Below are 19,742 nucleotides of genomic sequence, written 5' to 3' on the forward strand. Positions count from 1 at the left end.
CCTTAACTCTTTGGCACCACGTTTTTGAAGCTCTTTCTGACTGTGGATGTCTTGCTGGGTAAATCCAGTTCCTGGCATGAAAGGATTAAGTATAAAAAGGGGAGGGGAGCTAAAAAAAAAAAAAAAAAAAAAAAACAAAACCACCACACACAAGAAAAGGAGGGGGGGAGGTAGAAGGGGTAGAGCTGAGAAAAGAGAGGATTAAATAGAACAGTATACACTAAGTGGTATAGCCAGAAAAATTGAAGTCATTTACTGGAACGCTTTTAATTTGGTTTAAACAAAATACTCTTTTGTATATTCAAATAGGGAGTAGCTCAGCTGTTGTGAAGCCAGAAAATTAAAGATATTTTTAGTGAAATAGCAAAAGCATGTCAACAACATAGCTGTAGATGATAATGTTGGCATTTTATTCATGAGGAATTATCAATGCAGGTTACTGGACAACATAGTGTGACCAGAATGATTGAGCACAGGGGGGAAGCGGCTGTCCTTCTGTAAGATGATTTCATTTTACATTTAGTCTTTCAGCAAGAGAAGAAGGAGAGAGAAAGAAAGCATTTAAAAATACATGTCTAAGATGCCTATCCTTGTGGTTTCTGGCTCTTGGAGACTAACCTTTTTACCTCTGTCTGATTCACAGTTTTGTCACTGCTTCTTTTTTGCCAGCTGTCCCTTCTTTTCAAGTCTGTCTTGAGGGTTGTCAGAGAATAGAGGCAGAAGAATAGACTTGCGTTAGGATATCTTTGCTGAAATGGCAGTTTTGGCCCTGGAGGAACTGCAAGTTTGTTTTAGCTGTCTCTGGCTCTTGAGTTTTGTGCCTGAGCATTGTTCACTTGGGACCCTTAATGCATTTAATGCGTTATGAAATATGGTTACCTTGGCTGATTATGGAGGAAGTTAATGTGTGATCTGGATGGTCCTACCACTTGGCAGGAGACATGCCTCGTATTTGTTACTCTGGCTATAGTTTTCTTGTAGTGATCAACCTCAGAGTGTTGTGCAGGCCAGGTGGCAAGTAGCAAATAGAGTTCACGGGGTGAAGACACCACTATGATGAAAGAAGAAGACACAGTTTCGTATTGCTGTCTGAAGGTACGCAAAGGTTTTCCTTGCCTTTGCTGTAGCATGAGTGTCTGTTGGTATCTGAGGTGCCCACAAGGTTTTGGGGCACCAAAGTTGTCACATGCACATATTCTTTGTTACCTGCCTTCATGCAGCTTCAAGTTGTCCTAAAATCAAATGCCATAGTAGCAAGGTAATTGTGGTGTTTATGGACAATCATCCATGAGTGTTTTCTTTATTCCCCTTTGTTATGGTTGCCATATTGCTGCTCTAGTCTCTTAACAATAAGAAAAGAAGGGAAGCAAAAAAGAGATAAGGAAGAAATTGCCTTTTACTGCTGCCATTGCTAAGATTTCTTGTAACATGCAGCATGTTTGTTGTGCCAAACCACAGCCCTGTGGACATCAGCAAGAAGCGTTTTCCCCAGATGTTAAATACTGTGGGATTAGGGCCTGAATTTGTTATTAATCCTACAAATATTAAAAGAAAGTGTAGAAATATCAAGCTATTTCCAGCAAACACGTACTGAGAGTGGTGTTACTGTAAATATCAGCTTGTGCATGATGAATCCCAAATTCTTTTTGTCTCCTTCTTTGGGGAATACCCTAAACAATTCTACAGGGAGCTAAAGAAATTCTCATAGCAAATTTCAACCTTGAATGAAGGAAAAATGAGAAATCTCTGAAAAGTAAGAACTTAAAGCCCAATCAAAACAAATATATTCCATAATCATGTTTGCACAACATTTAGGAAATCCACTTTTGGATCATCTAAATTGTGTGAGAATTTAGAAAACATAACTTGTGAATGTTCTGTGGCATTGCCTGGATGCTTTTTAATCAAGCTTGAGTAGTTTTATGATTTCATGTGAAATGCACTTTCCCCTGTACTTGGTCACACAGAGTTAGCTCCTTAGGCTAATCTGCTTTGCTTGCAGACCTGTTAGAAGGGCCCCAAGCTGTGCTTTACCAAGAGGAGGCACGAGTTTCAGGAAGGCGAGACCCGTGTCTGTTCTCTTACAACCTGGAAGCAGGAAAGTGCTTCTGGAAATCATTTGCATTGGAGTAACAGTAATTTTGAATGATTGCAGGACCAAGAGAAGAGAGAAGTGACATACTACATAGGCTGAGATTGAACTGGACTCGCCCAAATTGCAAAGAGATTATGCATCACGGTGCAAGTTTCTTTTGCGTAGTCTGGTGTCAGATAGAAATGAAGTGCTAAACTGGTCAGGTGGGAGTAAGAGTGGAGATAGGAAAGAGCATTTAATAATGTAGCACAGGAAACTGTAAAATAATGAAGCAGAAGTATGACAGAGAGATGATGTCCAAATCAGTGGTGCGCAACCTTCAGCACAGAAGGTCTTTACTGGCAACTTGCCGTGAGCCAGTGGGCTGCACCTATTTTGCATATAATTTACATTGGTTTTTAATCAGATAAGCACACACCTTGTTTGTTTTTCTTATTTATGGAGTGCTGTAAGTGCAAACACTGCATAGCACAAAGCAATAAAGGATTGTCTACTTGATGGGTTATAGTAAGAGGGATGACAATAGGAAGACTAGCTCTGCATTTTTGAAATCGGGGAGGTTTGTCTGACATCTGGCTGTCTTTGAGAAGGTCTTACAAATTCTGAAGTACGGGTTTGAGCTTATTAGGCAGCTGCAGTTTTGGCTTTGTTCGCATTTCAAATACATAAGGTTAATTCGAGAAAAATAATTTCCAAGACAAGCTTGCAGATAGCACATTTCCTGGTTAATTTTGTTACCCATGGGTAATTTGAAAAACAACAACAACCACCAGCAGTGTTTTCTTCCTGAAATTTTGTTCAGAGTATTAAGTTACTTACATCTCAGATATAGTGGTTTTGCGTTCTCCCGAGTTTAGCTGATGGCAGTTTTACATACCGTGCAGAAGTATTTCCTCTTTTACATTTCCTATATCTGTGTGATGCATATTTATGCAAACTAAATATAGGCTAAAGTTATTATTTGTAGACGAATTAGTTTCTGGAGTTTAGTATAGGCACTGTTACAGTAGTAGGATTGCTTTAGTTGTCTAGTTGTGCTTTTGCTGATACAAGAAAGACTGATTTTTTTTTTCCGCTCTTTTTTACCTCCTCCCTTATTTTTCCATTTCAGTCTATGATATTTAGTGGTCCATCCCTGTGATACTGGAGTACCTCCAAATCTTCAATACATTAATCCTCACAACAACCCTGTAAGGGAAAGACATGCTCTCTAGGCTTCTGAGATTATCCCTATGCTATAGATAATGAACTGAGGCATGAAGAGGCTTAATTGACTTCACAAGATGAGACAATAGAGCAGACTACTAAACCTAGATTTCCCAAATATAAACACAGTTTTCCATCCTTCCCAGTTTTAGTTTTTTACACAAGCATCAGCGTTACCTTGTGATCCATATTTACTTAATTCTTTCTTTTAAAACCTCTCTGTGGGTCTGAGTCCTATTCATGGCAAGTGCGTGCATGCTTCTTTCTGGTGGTAGCTTGTGTGGGCTAGTTTGCCAGCTCAATCCTCTTGGGCTAATTCCTGTTTCAGTTGGCTACCTAATTGGGTTATGATTTTCAGAAGAGAAGCTTTGGGTGAGTATTCACCCTTCCTTGGGGCTTGATTACATTGCTTTTGTGTATGGAAGGTATCCTTCAATACCCCACGGGACTGTATATGTAGCAGGGTCGGCAGGAGCCCATGGCACTGTTGGGAGGGCCACAGCAAGGGACACAGAGGTGCAATGTCCCCCCTGGACTAGTGTCACAAAGTGTACATACAACACACCGTGAAGCACACTGCCGAGACCCCGAGGCTCATGCTAACCCATCTTGGCGGCATACTACCCACAGCAGTGTGACTCTGAAAGCCCAGCACCACTCCTGAACTGTTCCCCATCGTGTCACCCTGTCCCACAGCCAGGCTCACAGGGCTCTGCTGCCTTCCATACCTGGAGCAGCTGTGGATCAGAATTGTCCGCACAGTGCTCCACTGTCAGATAGCAAGGTGCACAGCTGGAGGACACCCCCAGACTTCCTCTGGTGCTGCTGTGGAGGGAGCAGCCCCAGAGGTGGTATGGGATTGCAATTTTTGTCAGTGGTGAAAGTGCCCTGTGTGGGGAGAGTGTAGTCAGGGAAGAAGGATTTCCATCTGCAGGCTGGAGCTCCAGATACAATTGTACCTGCTGTGAAAGAGCTTGTTATACTTTCTCACTGTAAGGGCTCCATCTGGTGCCCTAGGTGTCTTTAAATGGAAATTTACATTTACTGTCAGAACTGAAGTCTACGTGCAATGAGCAGGCTGAAAGCCTGTCCTGCATCTTGCACCCTGAAATACAAGGGGCAGGGAACGAGAGTGAAATGGAGGGGGATGGACTGGGCAGGTTCAGAATTTGTTCCCGTCATAGCAGGAAGCAGTAATGAAGACCCCTTAAAATTCTCTATCTTAGGGTAGGATTTTGCTCATAACTGAGAGTAAGCAAGGTGACGTAGCAAGGAGACAGAGCTCTTGCTCCAGCAGCCCTGATGTTGCTTAGTAAACAGTGGTGTGGCTTACAACTCAGCCTCTTGAATTCATGCTAGAGACTTGCTGGCAGTGCTTTGTGTTTACTATGTAGAGTCCCCACTCGCTCATCAGGACAAGCTTGCCCTACATTGATGTCAAATTTGAAAATGGTGTGTGCAGAGATCATAGCAGTAGTCAAGCCTTGAATTAAGAAACACTTTGGTAGCTATTCTGGCTACTGCCTTGGTAAGTCGTGGTCCTGGCAGCTACTAAGGAGAAGAAATGCACTGACAAATGGCTGCAATTTGGGATTTAATAACCCTTCCCAGCTGAGAAACCTGTTTTACAAGTTATCCCATGCATCCTTCCTAACTCCTTTTTTGCTTTCTAACTGTCTAGCTGCTTCACTCTAATATGGATCAGTCTTTACAACCAAAATAATTCCTGACTGTGCATAAAATCAAGGTGCTTGGTTGCATGTCTATTAAAATATGGGTGTTGGTTTTTAACATACTCCAAAGCAAGTCTGAAAATGCTTGTGTTTGTTGTTGCACCAGAGGACTAGAGGTGGCTAGAGGAAATTTTCCATATTGAGGAAGCCTGGGGAGGCTTTCTTTTAACCCTGTAGCTCCTGCGTTTATAGTGCTGCTTCGGCCTTTGATCTCCACACTCTTAATTGGCTCACGGGGAGGTTATTTACTGTCGACAAGAAAAGTACCTTGAACTTGTCATTTTAATAAACTTGTTATTTGCCAGCTTCTCTAGAGGCATCCCAGATGGAAATAAACATCTTTCATTTTGTTTTATAAATAAATTTTAAAAATGGTTTCCTAGACAACCTTGATGAAATGTCAACTTCTTCTCGAGTCTAAACCCACACCATAGGTATTGTTATCTCCATCCCTGCTGGGTAATTTGTACACTGCAATAGTTTGTTTGGAAACATGCCTGTTGTTCTTTAAAATGTACTTAATGCTAGATTAGAGAACATAAGACTTTTATTTTTTTTTGGTCTCCTGTTTCCACCAGCTCATTTCTAAACCATTTAAAATAAAGAGCTTGAGCATGTGTGGTATTTAAAAAACCGTTCACATGATGTTTTTAAAACAGATCAATTTCAGCATTAAAGGGTTAGGAATTCAGCCAAGGAAAATTCAACTCAGGATTGTATAGCTATAATGATAATGTATTATACCCGTCTTCCTTGAAAATGATTGTAACAGTAGAGTTGAACCTAGTGAATTACATAATTTAGGAGCGTTTGCCAGAATGCTGTTTTAGGGGGATTACTGTAGTCTTTCTTTAACAAAAGCAAGGGGGACGATGGATCGTATTATGAAGTACTTAAATGAGAGGGAACAGTCTTCACAAATTATCTAAGATAACTCATTTGAATAGAACAGAAGGTCATGTGTGTGCATGCCAGTTATCACACTTAACTACTTGGCAGAGTGTAGGGAAAGTACAAGAGGGAGATTTTTGCTTTTTCTGTCCTCTAGCCTGAATTAAAAATGTATTGGCTGCTCATTGCTGACATCAAAACATTTCCAGCTAGCCTGAAGTTACTATTTGATTGTGCTTTTAACGTTTAAAAAATTAACAGCATGACCTGTCTAATATAAATAATGAAAGGCCCAGAAAAGTAAAAGCTACTGCTGCTTCTCTTGGCAAAGCTCTAGGATGTTCACGAGTTGTAATGCATCTAAAAATCTGGCAGAAATGACTATGTGCTTTATTTTTTCAGCCTTCAAAGTAGGTGTTGTACATACAATGTGCTATTATATACTGATGTAACTGCTTTAAGGCTGACTGCAGGATCTGTGTTCCCACCACTCCTGCATCCATTCCACTTACTACAGTTGTCGATTTGAAGAATGAGACTGGGGACAATTACTTTGAACCACGCTGAGGTCCAGATTCTGGGTAGTATGCAGTAGGCATCTGAAGTTCAGTACATACATACCTTCCTGTGATTTTTTTTATCTGCCTTGTGACTTTCCTGAGATCAAAGTGTGTGCCTCAAATCTGGCATCTGCTAGAGTGCTTTCCTGAATAGGAAATGGGATAATTTCCTGAACAAGGGTCTTGGGAACATGAGTGAGTGTAGATGAGGAGAGGCAGATATAATAGGCTTGAATGTTATTTGGGCAGAGAGGAAAACAGTAGAGCTCAAAGATTTCATTCTGGAACGTATTTTTATAAATGGTTGAGATTATGATTTGGTTCAGAATCAGCATATACTGGAATTTGCAAATATTTAATAGCACCCAGCCATGTTTTATCTACCTGCCCAATTAAGAGACTAGTTGGATAATGAATTCTCTTTTCACTGGGTGCTTAGCAGTGGCACTGGCTCCCTAAAGCATGTAGGGTACTGGAAAAGGATAAAATACTTTGAGTCTTAAGAAGCCACACAAAATCTGACAGGGGAAGAGATGAGTGAATTGCCAGTCTCTTAGTTAATACCTGAGAAAAACATGTGAACATGCTTGTGCTTATTGAAGCAGTGGGGATGTGGAGTGAATTCTTCTATTGAATTTTAGGGTGTTTCTTGTAATCATGGTAGCCTCCTGAAAACTACCTCTTTTCCCATCACTTTTCCACTGATCAAGTCAGGAACAAATAGGATTAAAAATGGGGGGAAGGGAGGGAATAAGTCAGAAAGTGTAGAAAGAGATCATCAGCTCTATTCGTGAATTATTCAGTTAAAACAATAATTTGCTCTGTTTTCTTATCGTCTCCTGGGTCATCGCTGCAGCAAAACAGCTATAAAATCCTTTAGAGACAAACAGGCAGAAGGAAAGAAAATGAAAGTGTTTTTCCCTGGAGGGTTGATACATATGGATAGTTTGGAAGGGAACAGAAATGTGAAAACTCAAAACCGATGCCTTTGCCATGAATATAGCCTATGTGAGATGTAACGAAAACTAAAAGTGTGTGGCACTGGGGCAACAGTACCTGACTGAAAGCAGCTAAATGGAGTGTCTCCTGGGACTGTCTTCAGACATGATCTTTGTGGTTTTAAAGCAACAAAAAGAAGGCTAATTAGTGCTATGTTATATCCTTCTGGTCAAAATGAAGAATTACATAGGGAATGTAAATCCCTGGAGAAAGTTGTTAGGACCTGTCACATGAAAACTGAATCCACTTAGCTATCCCCGCAGAAGGCAATGCTTAAAACCTGATCATTACTACTTTAACATGGAAAATCTGGAAGGCGTAGGTGTGTGTATTTTTTACCTCCTAACCTCTGGTCCTGGTACTGACGAGATTTTTATAACCCCTGTGGCTTGAGCCACTGCAGGAAAGTGTTTGCGTTCAGCTTGGCTCAGTGCCGCATAGTCCATTTTAATCACTGTGCAAAGTGAAAGGATAACAGTTTTACTGTGGTGCTCAGTCTGAAAAGAGGGCTCTAAGCAAAAGCCGGTTATTCTTCAGAGGGATTTCGTGATTCTTGCAGATATTTTTCAACAAAGTATAAAGCATACTGACACAGGCCTTTAATGGCTATCATAAAACATTCCCTCTTTAGTGTTTTCTTACTATACTAAAAACTAATCGAATTACCTTGTGTGCTGTGTTTAAATTCAGTCGCTATGAAAATGTAATTAGTGTTAATATTCTGGAGATACGTTGGGTGTTGGGAATTTTCTGTGTGCATCCATCATCAGCTTTTGAAGAAGGCTCGCGGAACACCGCTGCTTTTCTGTGTGCCGTGGCACGCCGCTGAGTCAAAGCCCATAATGCAGGCTGGCGGCTAGCCCCACTCCCTCCCTTCCATGGTGGTGAGCCCACAATTAAATTGCTGCATTGAATGCTCTGGCTGGTTGAGCTTTTTCTCTTATGCTGTGATTGCATGCTCTCCCTCGCTCTTTCTCACTGCTTAACTCCCAATACCCTCTTCTCTGTTTCTGTTTTGCTAGAGCTGCTCAAGCTGTTTCAGGTTTCTGCTGAAGGAATTAGCATGAAAGATCAGTAACTGGAACCCCAAATAAATATTCGAGGAGAGATGTAGTTCTGCTTTTCCTTGGCACTGCTCTGTTCTTCAGATTTCTAAAGATGATTTTATTTACCCTCAGTCCTTCTGAATCACTCTAACTCTGGGGCCTTTGATCCCTCCCTTTCAATTGTCTGATTTTGGCTGAAGTAACATTTAGGAGTTTGCGTGCTGTGATGACCAACATGCACATTTGACCTGGATTTTGGCATTTATTTTCTAAAACAGCAATAGCAAGGTTTTCTCTGTCTGGTAGCATTTCCACACTTAGGCTGTTGTTATCCAGGAGTGCTTATCTTTTCTAGGATCATTAGGGACAGGATTCCTTTGCAGCCTGCGTGTGCTCTGAGGCTCACCCGATATATTGTGTATGCCAGTTGCAATTTGTGACTTAACACCGTCTTGCAAATTTTTTCACTCTGTTCAAATTACCTGCTCTGCTGTGTGCTGAAGCATGTGGTCTTAGTTTGGGGTCTGTTCAAAGGGGAGGAGATTGAAGCACAGGGGTGGTGAATGGACAGTGGATCAGGTGAATTACTCTGTGGGTTAAAGGGGAGGATGTTTGACAATGCCTGGGTTGTGTTACCATCAATTAAATTAAATATTTATGAGTTGGCAGATGTGGATGAGAGCAGACTTGATGGTAAATGTAATCTGTGAACTTTCAAGCTTCTGTAAACCTATCAGAAGTGTTTAACTCCTTTTGCTGCCCATCTGTTTCTTTTTCTTTTGTTCCCTGCTGAAACCAGGTCCTTTGTTTGAACTGTTTTGCTTACCAAAGGGTGCTTGTTATTCTTGCCACACTCCTTGATTTCACTACCTTCATGTGCCTGTGCTAAGATATACTTTAACCTAAACCTGTCGTTCCTTTTTGCCTCACAGCTGTGCTCCTCTACTGCTTCACTGCTTGTACTTAAGCTGCATCAGTTCTTCTCTCCATCCTTTGACCCTCACAGTGTCAGTAGTCATTAGGCCTTATGTGTGTTATGTCCCTCAGCCAGTGATTACTGGAGAAGCTGTATTTTAAAGGATTTATTGCAAAACTCCATCTGCGAAAGGCTAGACAGCAGCCCTCACTGTTGCTTCAAACACCTGCTTTTCTTGCCACCACCATGCACCTGTACACCAGAGGGGCCAGAGAAATAACAGTACATGCTGATAGGATTATACGTCAAAATTGCTAGGTATCTCCAACTTCTGCTGTGTGGTCTGCTTAGCTTTTCTTGCAAATTGATAAAAAGTGTATTGAAATACATGACTGGAATTAACATGTACAACTGTAGTGCTTTATTGTTCATTTTATCACCCATTTTATAACACCTAGAATCTGATGCTTTTAATTAGCTTAGATTAAATATCGCTGTGGTACCACCAGGACAAGCAGATCACTAGTGTAAACAGTTACACGGATGTTTTTAAAGAAATTACACATGCATATACATAATGCCTGTACTTCCGTTCACACAAAACTTTCAAGAACACTGTGTTTCAAAGACTAACTGCTGACCCTACACATTCTCTTTATTCTGGACCTCTTTATGGCCGTCTCGTTGCTCTTGCAGCAGCACTGCACGTCTAGACTTTGATGGGTTTTATGATTCTCTTATCCACTAATTAACGTCATTAATTTTGCAATTAGTGAAGTTAATTAGTGGGTAAAAATGCTATATAAAACTTCAAAGTTTGCATTTTAATCATAGTTTGCATTAAAAATAATTATCACACGCTTGATTACTAAACTCAGTCCAATTAGCTCAGAGAGGGTCATGTGATTCTAAAACTAGCTTTGTTCTGTGTCTTTGCTAGCTAGTTAGTAGTGTTTTTACCTAACAATTACTGAGATTTTCTCTAGTATTTCAAAATGCAGCTAAAGGGAAAAGGCAGCAAATGAGTGGAAAAAAAAAAAAGATGATATGGTGTGGCAGAGTGGAAGTTTGGTTTCATTTTGGGTAAGTAGAAAAATAAGCTGGAAAACAGGGAGGTGAAAACATTTAAAAAGTGTGCCGTGACTGGTGGTATATGTGGAAACAATACTTGGCTACCAGCCTCCCCTCCTTTGCCGAGCCAATTTGGAACAATGTGCTTGGGGCTGCGCTGCTTGGCTGTGCCAGCCTGATCGCGGCTGACTGCGTACAGCTGGGGAAAGGCGTGGTAAGGAAAACCCGCTTGCCTAAGGACAGCAAAGGGATGATGTTGGCAAATTAAAACAAAGAGCGCAAATTCCATGAGGCTGGAATGGGTACAGGGATATAGCAATTGTCACGTAGTAATAGTAATAAGAACAACAAAAAGCTGTAGTAGCAGTGTAGGTGTGGGCGACCTCAGGAGCACAACCGCTGTGCAGACACTCCATATGGTGTCTGTAAAGTAGCCCACAGCATTTCAAACCCATCTCCCTCAGTTTAATAAAAGCGATGTACCTGTGCCTAGGGGTGTATGTAAACAAATGCATTATTTTAGACAGAGGGGTGTTGTCGTTTAGTTAGAGCCATGCAGAAGACTTGGTGTGTGTGAGCTCTGGGTTACAGTTTTTCTTCCTGGGCTCGGTGGGCTGTGCTGGACAGCCCCTTACTCTCACCCACGTGTTCCTTACGCCCTGACCTGTCACCTCTCTGGTGGCACTTGTCCCACCTCATGCTACTCATTAATCATCGGAGCAGTCTTGGTCTCATCCCTGGAGTGTTGGAAGTTGCCACACTGCTTTTTTAAATTTTTTTTTCCACTTTTCTAATTTAAGCATATGGTTTTATTTTAGAGAGCTAAGTGCTCCAAGCCCAAGCCTGGCATGGTGCCAGAGTCCAAACTCCAGTGCTGGTATGTCCATCTATAATATGGGCCCCAGCCAACCAAGTGGCATTACTGCCTGGTCGTTTCCCTGCAATGCATATTGTATCAGTTTTTATAGTTTCTTTTATACTTTCAACAGACTTTATAATACCAATAATGTCATTCAGATAATTATACTGTAATTGACCTTAGCATTGAGCATCCTTGGCTTTTACTGCAGTTTGCTTAATACTTCAGGATGGTCAATTATCTTGTAATTCCCACTTTGTTGGGAATTATTGTTTTAATTATTGCACTCCAAACACATCATTTTGGTGTAGTAGTAAGGGTACGCTGGGGAATGATCATATTCATGAATGCTTTAAAGAGTTACCAGCTTTATCATGTGGGAGGGCTTTTCATCCTGTCATCTCTAGTCATTACTTTTAACTCTGATTTCATTTAATTATCAGTTAGTCTGCTCAGGCCAGGTCTTCATCTGCGGGAGCTAACATATGGGGACTTGGGGCTTGCAGGATTTGAGAGCAGTTGGATGGCTGCATAATCAGACCATGTTGTTTTCTCTTTTGCCATGTTACAGCATGAGTCATCTATGTTAATGCAAGTAACTTCAAGTGGAATTTCGGAGTAAAATGGTGAAATAGTTTTTTTTCCTTTTCTGAGCAATTTGAGGTAGTAATTATCTCAAATAGATAACAAGCATGCTGATGTTTGCCCTGTTACCAGTGAGAATTTTATGGTTGTGCAAGCAACTTATATAGCCCTCTTTATGTTAATTTAATTTGTGCCAGTGTGACACAGATGCCAGGGGGAGTGCTCTGCCAGTGTCAGGGAGAAAACTGAGAGGTCCTTGTGGTGGGAGATCTTTTCAGTTAGGACTGCCCAAAACAGAGACTGAAGCATAACATGCCGTGCTTTACCGCCTAATGAGAAAGATAATATGGGCCCAGCACTAGAAACACACTGTTCCACTTCTTAAGCAAATTATGTGAACAAGGCAGCATGCTCAGCATTTCTTTAAATGTATATGTTCAGAGTTTTTTGACAGCATTTTGTGGTGTATTTAGCATAAACAAAAATGTCCTGTCTAAGCTGAATATGAAAAAAATGGTGTGTTTTGCTAAACCAGAATCTAAATTTAACTTACCTTCACTGAAGAGTATTTTTTCCTGTGTCTGATTTAATTATTATATGTGAGCAAACCCAATGTTGTTTAGTAGGAAAATGCTACTCTCTAGTAATTAACACATTTATTGAAAAAAACAGCAGTGTGAAAAGACTTTATTTCTCTATAAATTTTAATAGTTACTAAAATGAGGATTCTGGCCCATTAAGTTACAGCCTGCCAAGTCATAATGCTGAATCACTTCATTTCTCTAAGTAGCTATCCTATTCTAGCATCTTAAACGCAGCTGTTAGGAGATCACCAATGTTTTAATCAAGGAACAGAGAAGAGTCTGACAGCCGAACAGTGCACTTCAGTGGAGGTTTTCTTTCACAGTGTGCAACTATAAGGACCTCTTTTGGAGTACTGTAGACTTGCACACTCAGGTACCAAGGTGCGGATGTGTACAGAATTATATGTAGGAATTTGATGTCAGTGCAAACCAGGAGGTCATTGTTACATCCCAGTATTTCTTACTGAAGATAGATCCTTACAAGTGTTTATAAGCACAAAAGCTATTACATAAATAGTGGCAACTCAGTATGGGTAGTAATGTTGTCCCTCACACACTGAGAATTGTAGGTGTTAGGTCCATAGGACAATCTAGGCCATGGCTCCTCGTCCTAACTACATTACATGTCTTTATCACTTAGCATAAGTAATAAATTTAGATCTGTCGGCACCAGTACCAGAGAACCAATGAGTCACAAATCTTAATGTGAAAGATGCATTACATGTTGAAGGGAAAAGAAGCTGGTACTGCAGAGGTTTTGATTGACTGGCTTCATGCAAGGAAAGGCATAGGGAAGTTAAAATTCAGGATGTTTTGATTTGTTCTGTACTGATTGATTCTTGAGGCAAAATAATGTTAGTCCTAGTACACTGGCCAAATTCCAGCTTGGGAAATGAGATTCTGCCTGCTGTCAGTAGCTGAGTTGTCTGTGTTTTTCTGCTAACATCAGGTGAGATACCGCAGCAAGATCTTTTCATATGAGTATCAGGTCTGATCCAGCTTTGAAGCAATGAAGCCATTAAGCGATGTGCATTGCCCCAGTGCCCAATGTGCTCATCCTTTATGTGCTAGTGGTAATTAACTACTTTATCATTCTGGTAGGGAGCTTTAATTTATTACTTTATTAAGCAGTGAAATCAAAGATTAAAATTATATCTATAGCACATAGCTAACTAGATTGTGAAAAATGAAACTATATGTTTTCAAATTCATGAAAATAAATATTTCTATTTAAATAAGTGCAGGAGTTTACTTTAATTCTTTAGACACCACTCTAATTCGTAGTTTAGTAGTGATTATTTTTCTTCGTTTTAAAGCAAATTGCTTTCTGTAGGGTGAAGTTGAGAAATAATGAATTGAATTCACATTGAAAGCTACTGCCTCCTAAATTGTAAATGAATATAAATGTAATAGGAGCATACTATTAAAATCTTTTGCAAAATACTATGCTCTCTCATTGCAGTACACAAATACGTTTTTTAAGCCATCAGTTCATTTGATGTTGTATTTCTGCTTGCCCTTTATTTTAATGGCTTCCATGCCTACTGCCACTGCTGTCTCCAAATGTCTTAACATGTGTTGCCTCTTCAGAGCAAAAAATAACATTTTTTATTTTTGTCATTTACTATAATAGTTGAATAATGGTTTGCTTTAAAACTAAATCAGTGAACTTATTTTAAGATATATTTGCTCAATATAGGAAATCTTTGTCTACCTGTTTTATACCATTGGGGGGAGAGAGAGATGTGGGCAGGCAGACAAATGGGAAAGGCACAGGCTGTGTTCAGCACTTTGGTGTAAATTTTTTATTTCCACTGGGTGTATTTAGAGGGTAGTTAGCAACCAGTTATCCAATCAAAAAGATGGAAGATTTTTGCAAATTCCAGCATTCATTAATGTGAGCTACTGTTGACAAGAACTGGGAATTTTAGAGAAGTGTAAAGGAGGACCTGAGTGTCTCAAGAAGGAGCAATGTTCCTTCACGTGACTTGGGCAACAACCGTAGCTTAACTTCTGGTAAGTGCTCTTAATCCTTACCAGAAGTTTGTGGTGTAGTAAGTTAAGGAAAAGGAGAAATTCAGTAATAGCGACGGAACAGAAGTTGCACAATGTAGATGCTAATTCATTGGTTTGTGTAACTGGTAGAAGCTGTGAAAAGTGGCTAGGGAGGTATGCAGAGAAAACCCCAAAATCAAATTGCCATGTTGCACAGTTTTATGTGGAGCAACAGCTGTCCGTAGTGCATGGAGGAAGAAAGCCAAAACCAGTGTTCCTGGATGAATGAGAGGATCTAAAATCTGGCAGTAAGGACCTCTTCAGTTGTTTTTCCTCCCACCCCCTTATAGAATGAGGACAGAGAGATGGCAACAGTCAGCAGGGTTTCAACTGAGAATGACTTTCATCTTCATTCTTGTCAGCTCCAATTCTGCAAAATGCCTGAACACATCCCTACTTATGTACATTTAAATGTTGACTTCAGCGTGAGATAAAGTTTAGTGCATACTTTCATGTGTTCTTGAACTAGGGCCAAAAGCTGCCGCTGCTAAAGTGAGTCCTAGAGGGAACTTTGCATCTTTCATTACTTCTTTTTTTGTATACCAAGACACAGGCTCCACCAAGCTCTGCAAATGTGGTAGGAGTTGATAAATGTTGCCTGCCTTGTTTAAAGGAGTAAAGCAGAATTGTTGGATGACAGTGCATGAAGTACATGTTCACTGCCTTGCTCTCCTGACCCATATGCGTGCTCTTTAATCACCATTACTAAGCAAGGGCTGCAGTATGGCAAGAGACTCACTGACCCACTGTGTTGTATTTCCATCTACTGTAGGCACAGCCTGTGATTGTAAACAGCACCAAAATAAAAGGAGTTTAGGTGTTTTTCCCTGTTCTTTCCTACTGCAAGACTGTTCAGAAGCTCAGTTCCTTCTTTGCTAGAAATCTTCATTCAAATGTTTGCTGAAGCATGACTTACCTTGAGCCGCTTTGTTCTTCTTGATTTACAAGGGCAAACATACACACATACACACCCATCCTCTTCTTCTGGGAGTGTTGATTTAACCTTGCATATTTGTAGAGGAAACAAGCCAAAGCCAGACCATTGCACAGTGTTCATTAAATAGTCCAGAGCAGCTCTACATTCATACCATTGGCACTGCGGATAGCATCTATGATCTGTCGGCTGATCGCCTTTATCAGTATATCTTGCAATGCGTTATGCACTTGTAATACCAGACACTTGCTGGGTAGCTATCACAGATCAAAACTCAAAGCGCTAGCTGTAAGAACAACTCCAAACCATACTATCAAGTTAGGTTGTACTGAGGGATAGTGACAAATGAACCACTGTTTTGAATGTGCATCTGACAATGTTTTCTTCATCTCTTTTCTGACTGCAGAGCTCTTCTGTATCTCCCTCAGCCAGTTTCAGAACAGCAGAAAAGCACAGAAATTCAACAGATTATTCTTCAGATAGTAAAAAACAGAAAACAGAAGAGAAGGAAATAGCAGCTCGTTATGTGAGTAAATTCCTTGTCAAACTTAAGTGTAGTTTCACCTGATTCCTGGTGCACAACTCATTTTAAAATTGATGGTCAGATTTTTAACTGGTTCTTGCTGCTTGCCTCTAGCATCTATGCAAGGTGGAAAGTTTCAGTGTGTAGGATTGATAGTGTTTTTAGCAATATAAATACAGCTGGCAGGTGAATGAAGAGGACCGCATATCAGTTAGGCTGGGACTCGGTAGATCTACACTCTAGCTTGGCTCCCCTTCTCAGTGGAGTGCCACTTTGGATGAGGATTTTCATCCTGTGTCCTTGTTCACCCATGTGAAAACAGGGAAGAATACTATATGTCTGGCAAACTGTTAAGGAGAAGCCCTATAGGTGACCTAAATATTATAGTTTTATTACCACATAAAGCTTGGCAAAAGTAAATGCTATGTTGCATAGTTGTGAGCAGCCTTGCATTTTATTGGTTTATTTTTTCTTAGTACGTAAGAGATGTTGGGATATTAAATAAATGTTTTTAACACATAATGATTTGTCATTGCAGGACAGTGATGCTGAAAAGAGTGATGACAACTTGGTAGTTGATGTTTCCAATGAGGTATACTCAATAGTGGATTTTGTACCTTATATTGGGGATTGAGGGTTGTCTTCAGTCATTTCTGTGCATATTTGGTATATGAATGAGATTACAGCCTTTGCCTTCATAAAGTAGCTTGAAATGCCTGAAGGAATCTAGTCCGGGGTCTTTCTTTAGAATGCAAATCAGTTCTGTGACACTTATTTCCACAAAGGACGTTTTTTTCTTGTATGAACCGAAAGTCTGCTTGAGACATTTGAAGCCAGCCCAGCACAGCAGATAGGATGCAGCTTGTAACAGTGTCCCATGTTTTCTTTCACTCTGGCCGTGACTTCATTTGTGAACTTTATCAGGTCTGTCAAGTGCCTCAAACCTTTTCAATTGGTCACCTTACAAATCAGATTTACTTCCCTATTTCAGTGTTCATAGATTTTTAGCATTATTTTTCATGGTTAATGGCATCAAACTTTAAGACTTCCCTTAGAAAAAAAAAAGTTGAAGGTTGTCTTTCGTTGTCCTTCTTGATTCAGCTAAATCAACTACAGACTGAACGAAGATGTCAGTTTTTTATGACAGATCTTCATTCCAAAGTGAGAACTGCTCAAGACAAGCACTAGTGTCTAGTATGAAGTTTTTATACTAACCCTCATTACTGATGTTTAGGATCCTTCCTCTCCCCGGGGGAGCCCAGCACACTCTCCACGGGAGAATGGCTTGGACAAGACTCGACTGCTGAAGAAAGATGCACCAATTAGTCCAGCGTCTATTGCATCCTCCAGCAGTACTCCTTCCTCCAAATCCAAAGAACTTAGCCTTGTAAGTGCTTCAAAATGCTCCTGACCCATGATCACATGCCGTTACACATGCTTACTGAATTTCTGTCTGGGCACAATTTGGATTTCCATGGTGCTATCAGTAAAGCACTGTGAAGCATCAATGTAAAATTTGTTTAATTTATCTCTCCAAGAAAATTTAATAAAATAGTAAGGAGAAAGTCCACAGCCTTTTTTTGGGATAGGAAGAGGTTATTTCACTGGTGGTGTGGATAGATGATAGATGTGCTGTGCTGAGAGATGTTTTTCTCCTCCCCCCTATGAAAAACTGTCATTCTGAGAATAAATAAGAGTACACAGGGGTTCCTTGAGCTGTTTTCCTGTACTGTGGTTTATAGCAAATTCAGTTCCCTGCTTGGATGTGATTTGGTTGTTAGCATTGTTTGAATTACTGGGCCATATACAACAACAATAATTTTTATTTTCTATCTAAAAAGTAATCTGTCATTTACAAGAGCCTTCCTTGACTTGCATTGCAAATCACAATGCAAAAATAAAAAATAAAAAGAGCTGCCTGCAAGTCAGGGGTGTTCTTTCCTTTCCTGTTTGTGACCACAGTTAATCACCTTCCTGAGCTGCACAGTAGCTCCCCTCTCAGTTTTTCACAGGTCAGGGTACACGATTATTTAAAGAAATAAAATAAATAAAAAAGAAAGCTTAAAGTGAATGTACTGCTCAGGAAGGGTGATGGAATGACAGGTTCAGGCCGAGAAGTCAGTGGTTTGTCTGATGAACAAGCTTGTCACAAGAGCAGCGCTGCACAGTTCCTGATTTTATACCCATCATTGTCGCCATCCTGTGTTTCCAGCACCACATTTGGGCATGAGTTGTTGGGTCAGTTGTAGGTTTTTTTTCTACTCTTCTTATCCAACTAGCAGTGGTGTTTCACAGAAACTCATGGTCTGAATGGCAGCAGGTCCACCATGAGCAGAATGAGACCACCGACAAATTTCACATATGCTGGCAATGTAATTGTCAGACAGTGATAATTTTGAGTCATGGACCTCATTTTGAATCATACAAATTTCCCCAGCGAGGAAATATGTGAAGGCTGTAGTTATTCCCAAAGCCAGTTCCTTTTTTTCAGTGTCTCTGCAGCTTTTCTTTGTTGCCAGGGACTGTTGAAACCCAAACCCAAAAGCTAAGTGTCACTAGTTGTGCACACCCTGGTTGTTGTCAGCTCTCTTTTTAACTGCTAGCTAAAAAAGTAAAGTAACTAACAATCTGTCTTCCTTTTTCCTTTCTGCTGATTAGAATGAGAAATCTACCACTCCTGTGTCTAAATCAAATACCCCAACTCCACGGACTGATGCTCCAACTCCAGGCAGCAACTCCACTCCCGGACTGAGGCCAGTGCCTGGCAAACCGCCAGGTGTGGACCCGCTAGGTTAGTGTCTGTACATTTTGATGGAGTGAAATGGTGGCCATTCATCCCTAACCAGGCTCGCTCTGAATCTACAGTGATGAGGCAGTACATTAAAGCTGCTTAAACTGGATGCCAAACTGGTGGTCAGCACTTGTAATACAACTTGTACATTCATATTCATATTCATATTTATATATTTTATTGTTGGCCAAACTCACGTTTCATCTGATGGGTCTGGGCTGGCTGTATGACTTCTCCCTTTTTTCCCCTCAATAGCTTCAGGTTTAAGGACACCTATGGCAGTGCCATGTCCTTATCCTGCTCCTTTTGGGATTGTGCCACATGCTGGTATGAATGGGGAGCTGACCAGCCCTGGAGCTGCCTACGCCGGTCTACACAATATTTCCCCTCAAATGAGTGCAGCAGCTGCAGCAGCAGCAGCTGCAGCAGCTTACGGGAGATCTCCGGTGGTAAGTGTTTGCCACTGGGTGCGTTTGGTGTTGAGAACAGTTCATATTAAATGTAAGACCTGTGGAGTTAAATCCAGTTCAGTATTTTTGTAATTTGGGGAGTTTGCTGTAGAGAACATGAATTAAATAGTCTTTCTTTGCTTATCTCTGTCTTTAATACACCTTTTTGTTTTGCTTGGGGAAAACTACAGGTTGGTTTTGATCCACATCATCACATGCGAGTCCCAGGCATCCCTCCCAATCTCACAGGCATCCCAGGAGGAAAACCGTGAGTATCAAACATCCAACTTTAAAAGTCATTTGTCTCTTGAAGTTGTGTTTCCTTGCTGGTTGGAATTCCCCTTATTACTGAAAACTATTATGTGGATAGGATAAATATAGCGATTTGGCAAGGACAGGAGAAACACTGTTTAATTTTGAAGTCACATTTTTTAAATAGATTTTG

General features: G+C 40.5%; 1 protein-coding gene across 3 annotated transcripts in view; it reads left to right on the plus strand.

The window, feature by feature from the left end:
• The window catches only part of LOC136114788 (transducin-like enhancer protein 4), a 98,593-nt gene that overhangs the window by 68,722 nt on the left and 10,129 nt on the right, over window positions 1-19,742 (plus strand). For all 3 annotated transcript variants that reach the window (XM_065860358.2, XM_065860359.2, XM_071802879.1), the window contains 6 exons: window positions 15,941-16,060; window positions 16,596-16,649; window positions 17,292-17,444; window positions 18,716-18,848; window positions 19,104-19,297; window positions 19,489-19,565. In XM_065860358.2, coding sequence (XP_065716430.1) covers window positions 15,941-16,060; window positions 16,596-16,649; window positions 17,292-17,444; window positions 18,716-18,848; window positions 19,104-19,297; window positions 19,489-19,565 — 731 coding nt within the window. The remainder of the gene's footprint in view (window positions 1-15,940; window positions 16,061-16,595; window positions 16,650-17,291; window positions 17,445-18,715; window positions 18,849-19,103; window positions 19,298-19,488; window positions 19,566-19,742) is intronic.

This window comes from Patagioenas fasciata, chromosome Z (genome assembly GCF_037038585.1).
Source record: "Patagioenas fasciata isolate bPatFas1 chromosome Z, bPatFas1.hap1, whole genome shotgun sequence".
NCBI classification, from domain to species: Eukaryota; Metazoa; Chordata; class Aves; order Columbiformes; family Columbidae; genus Patagioenas; species Patagioenas fasciata.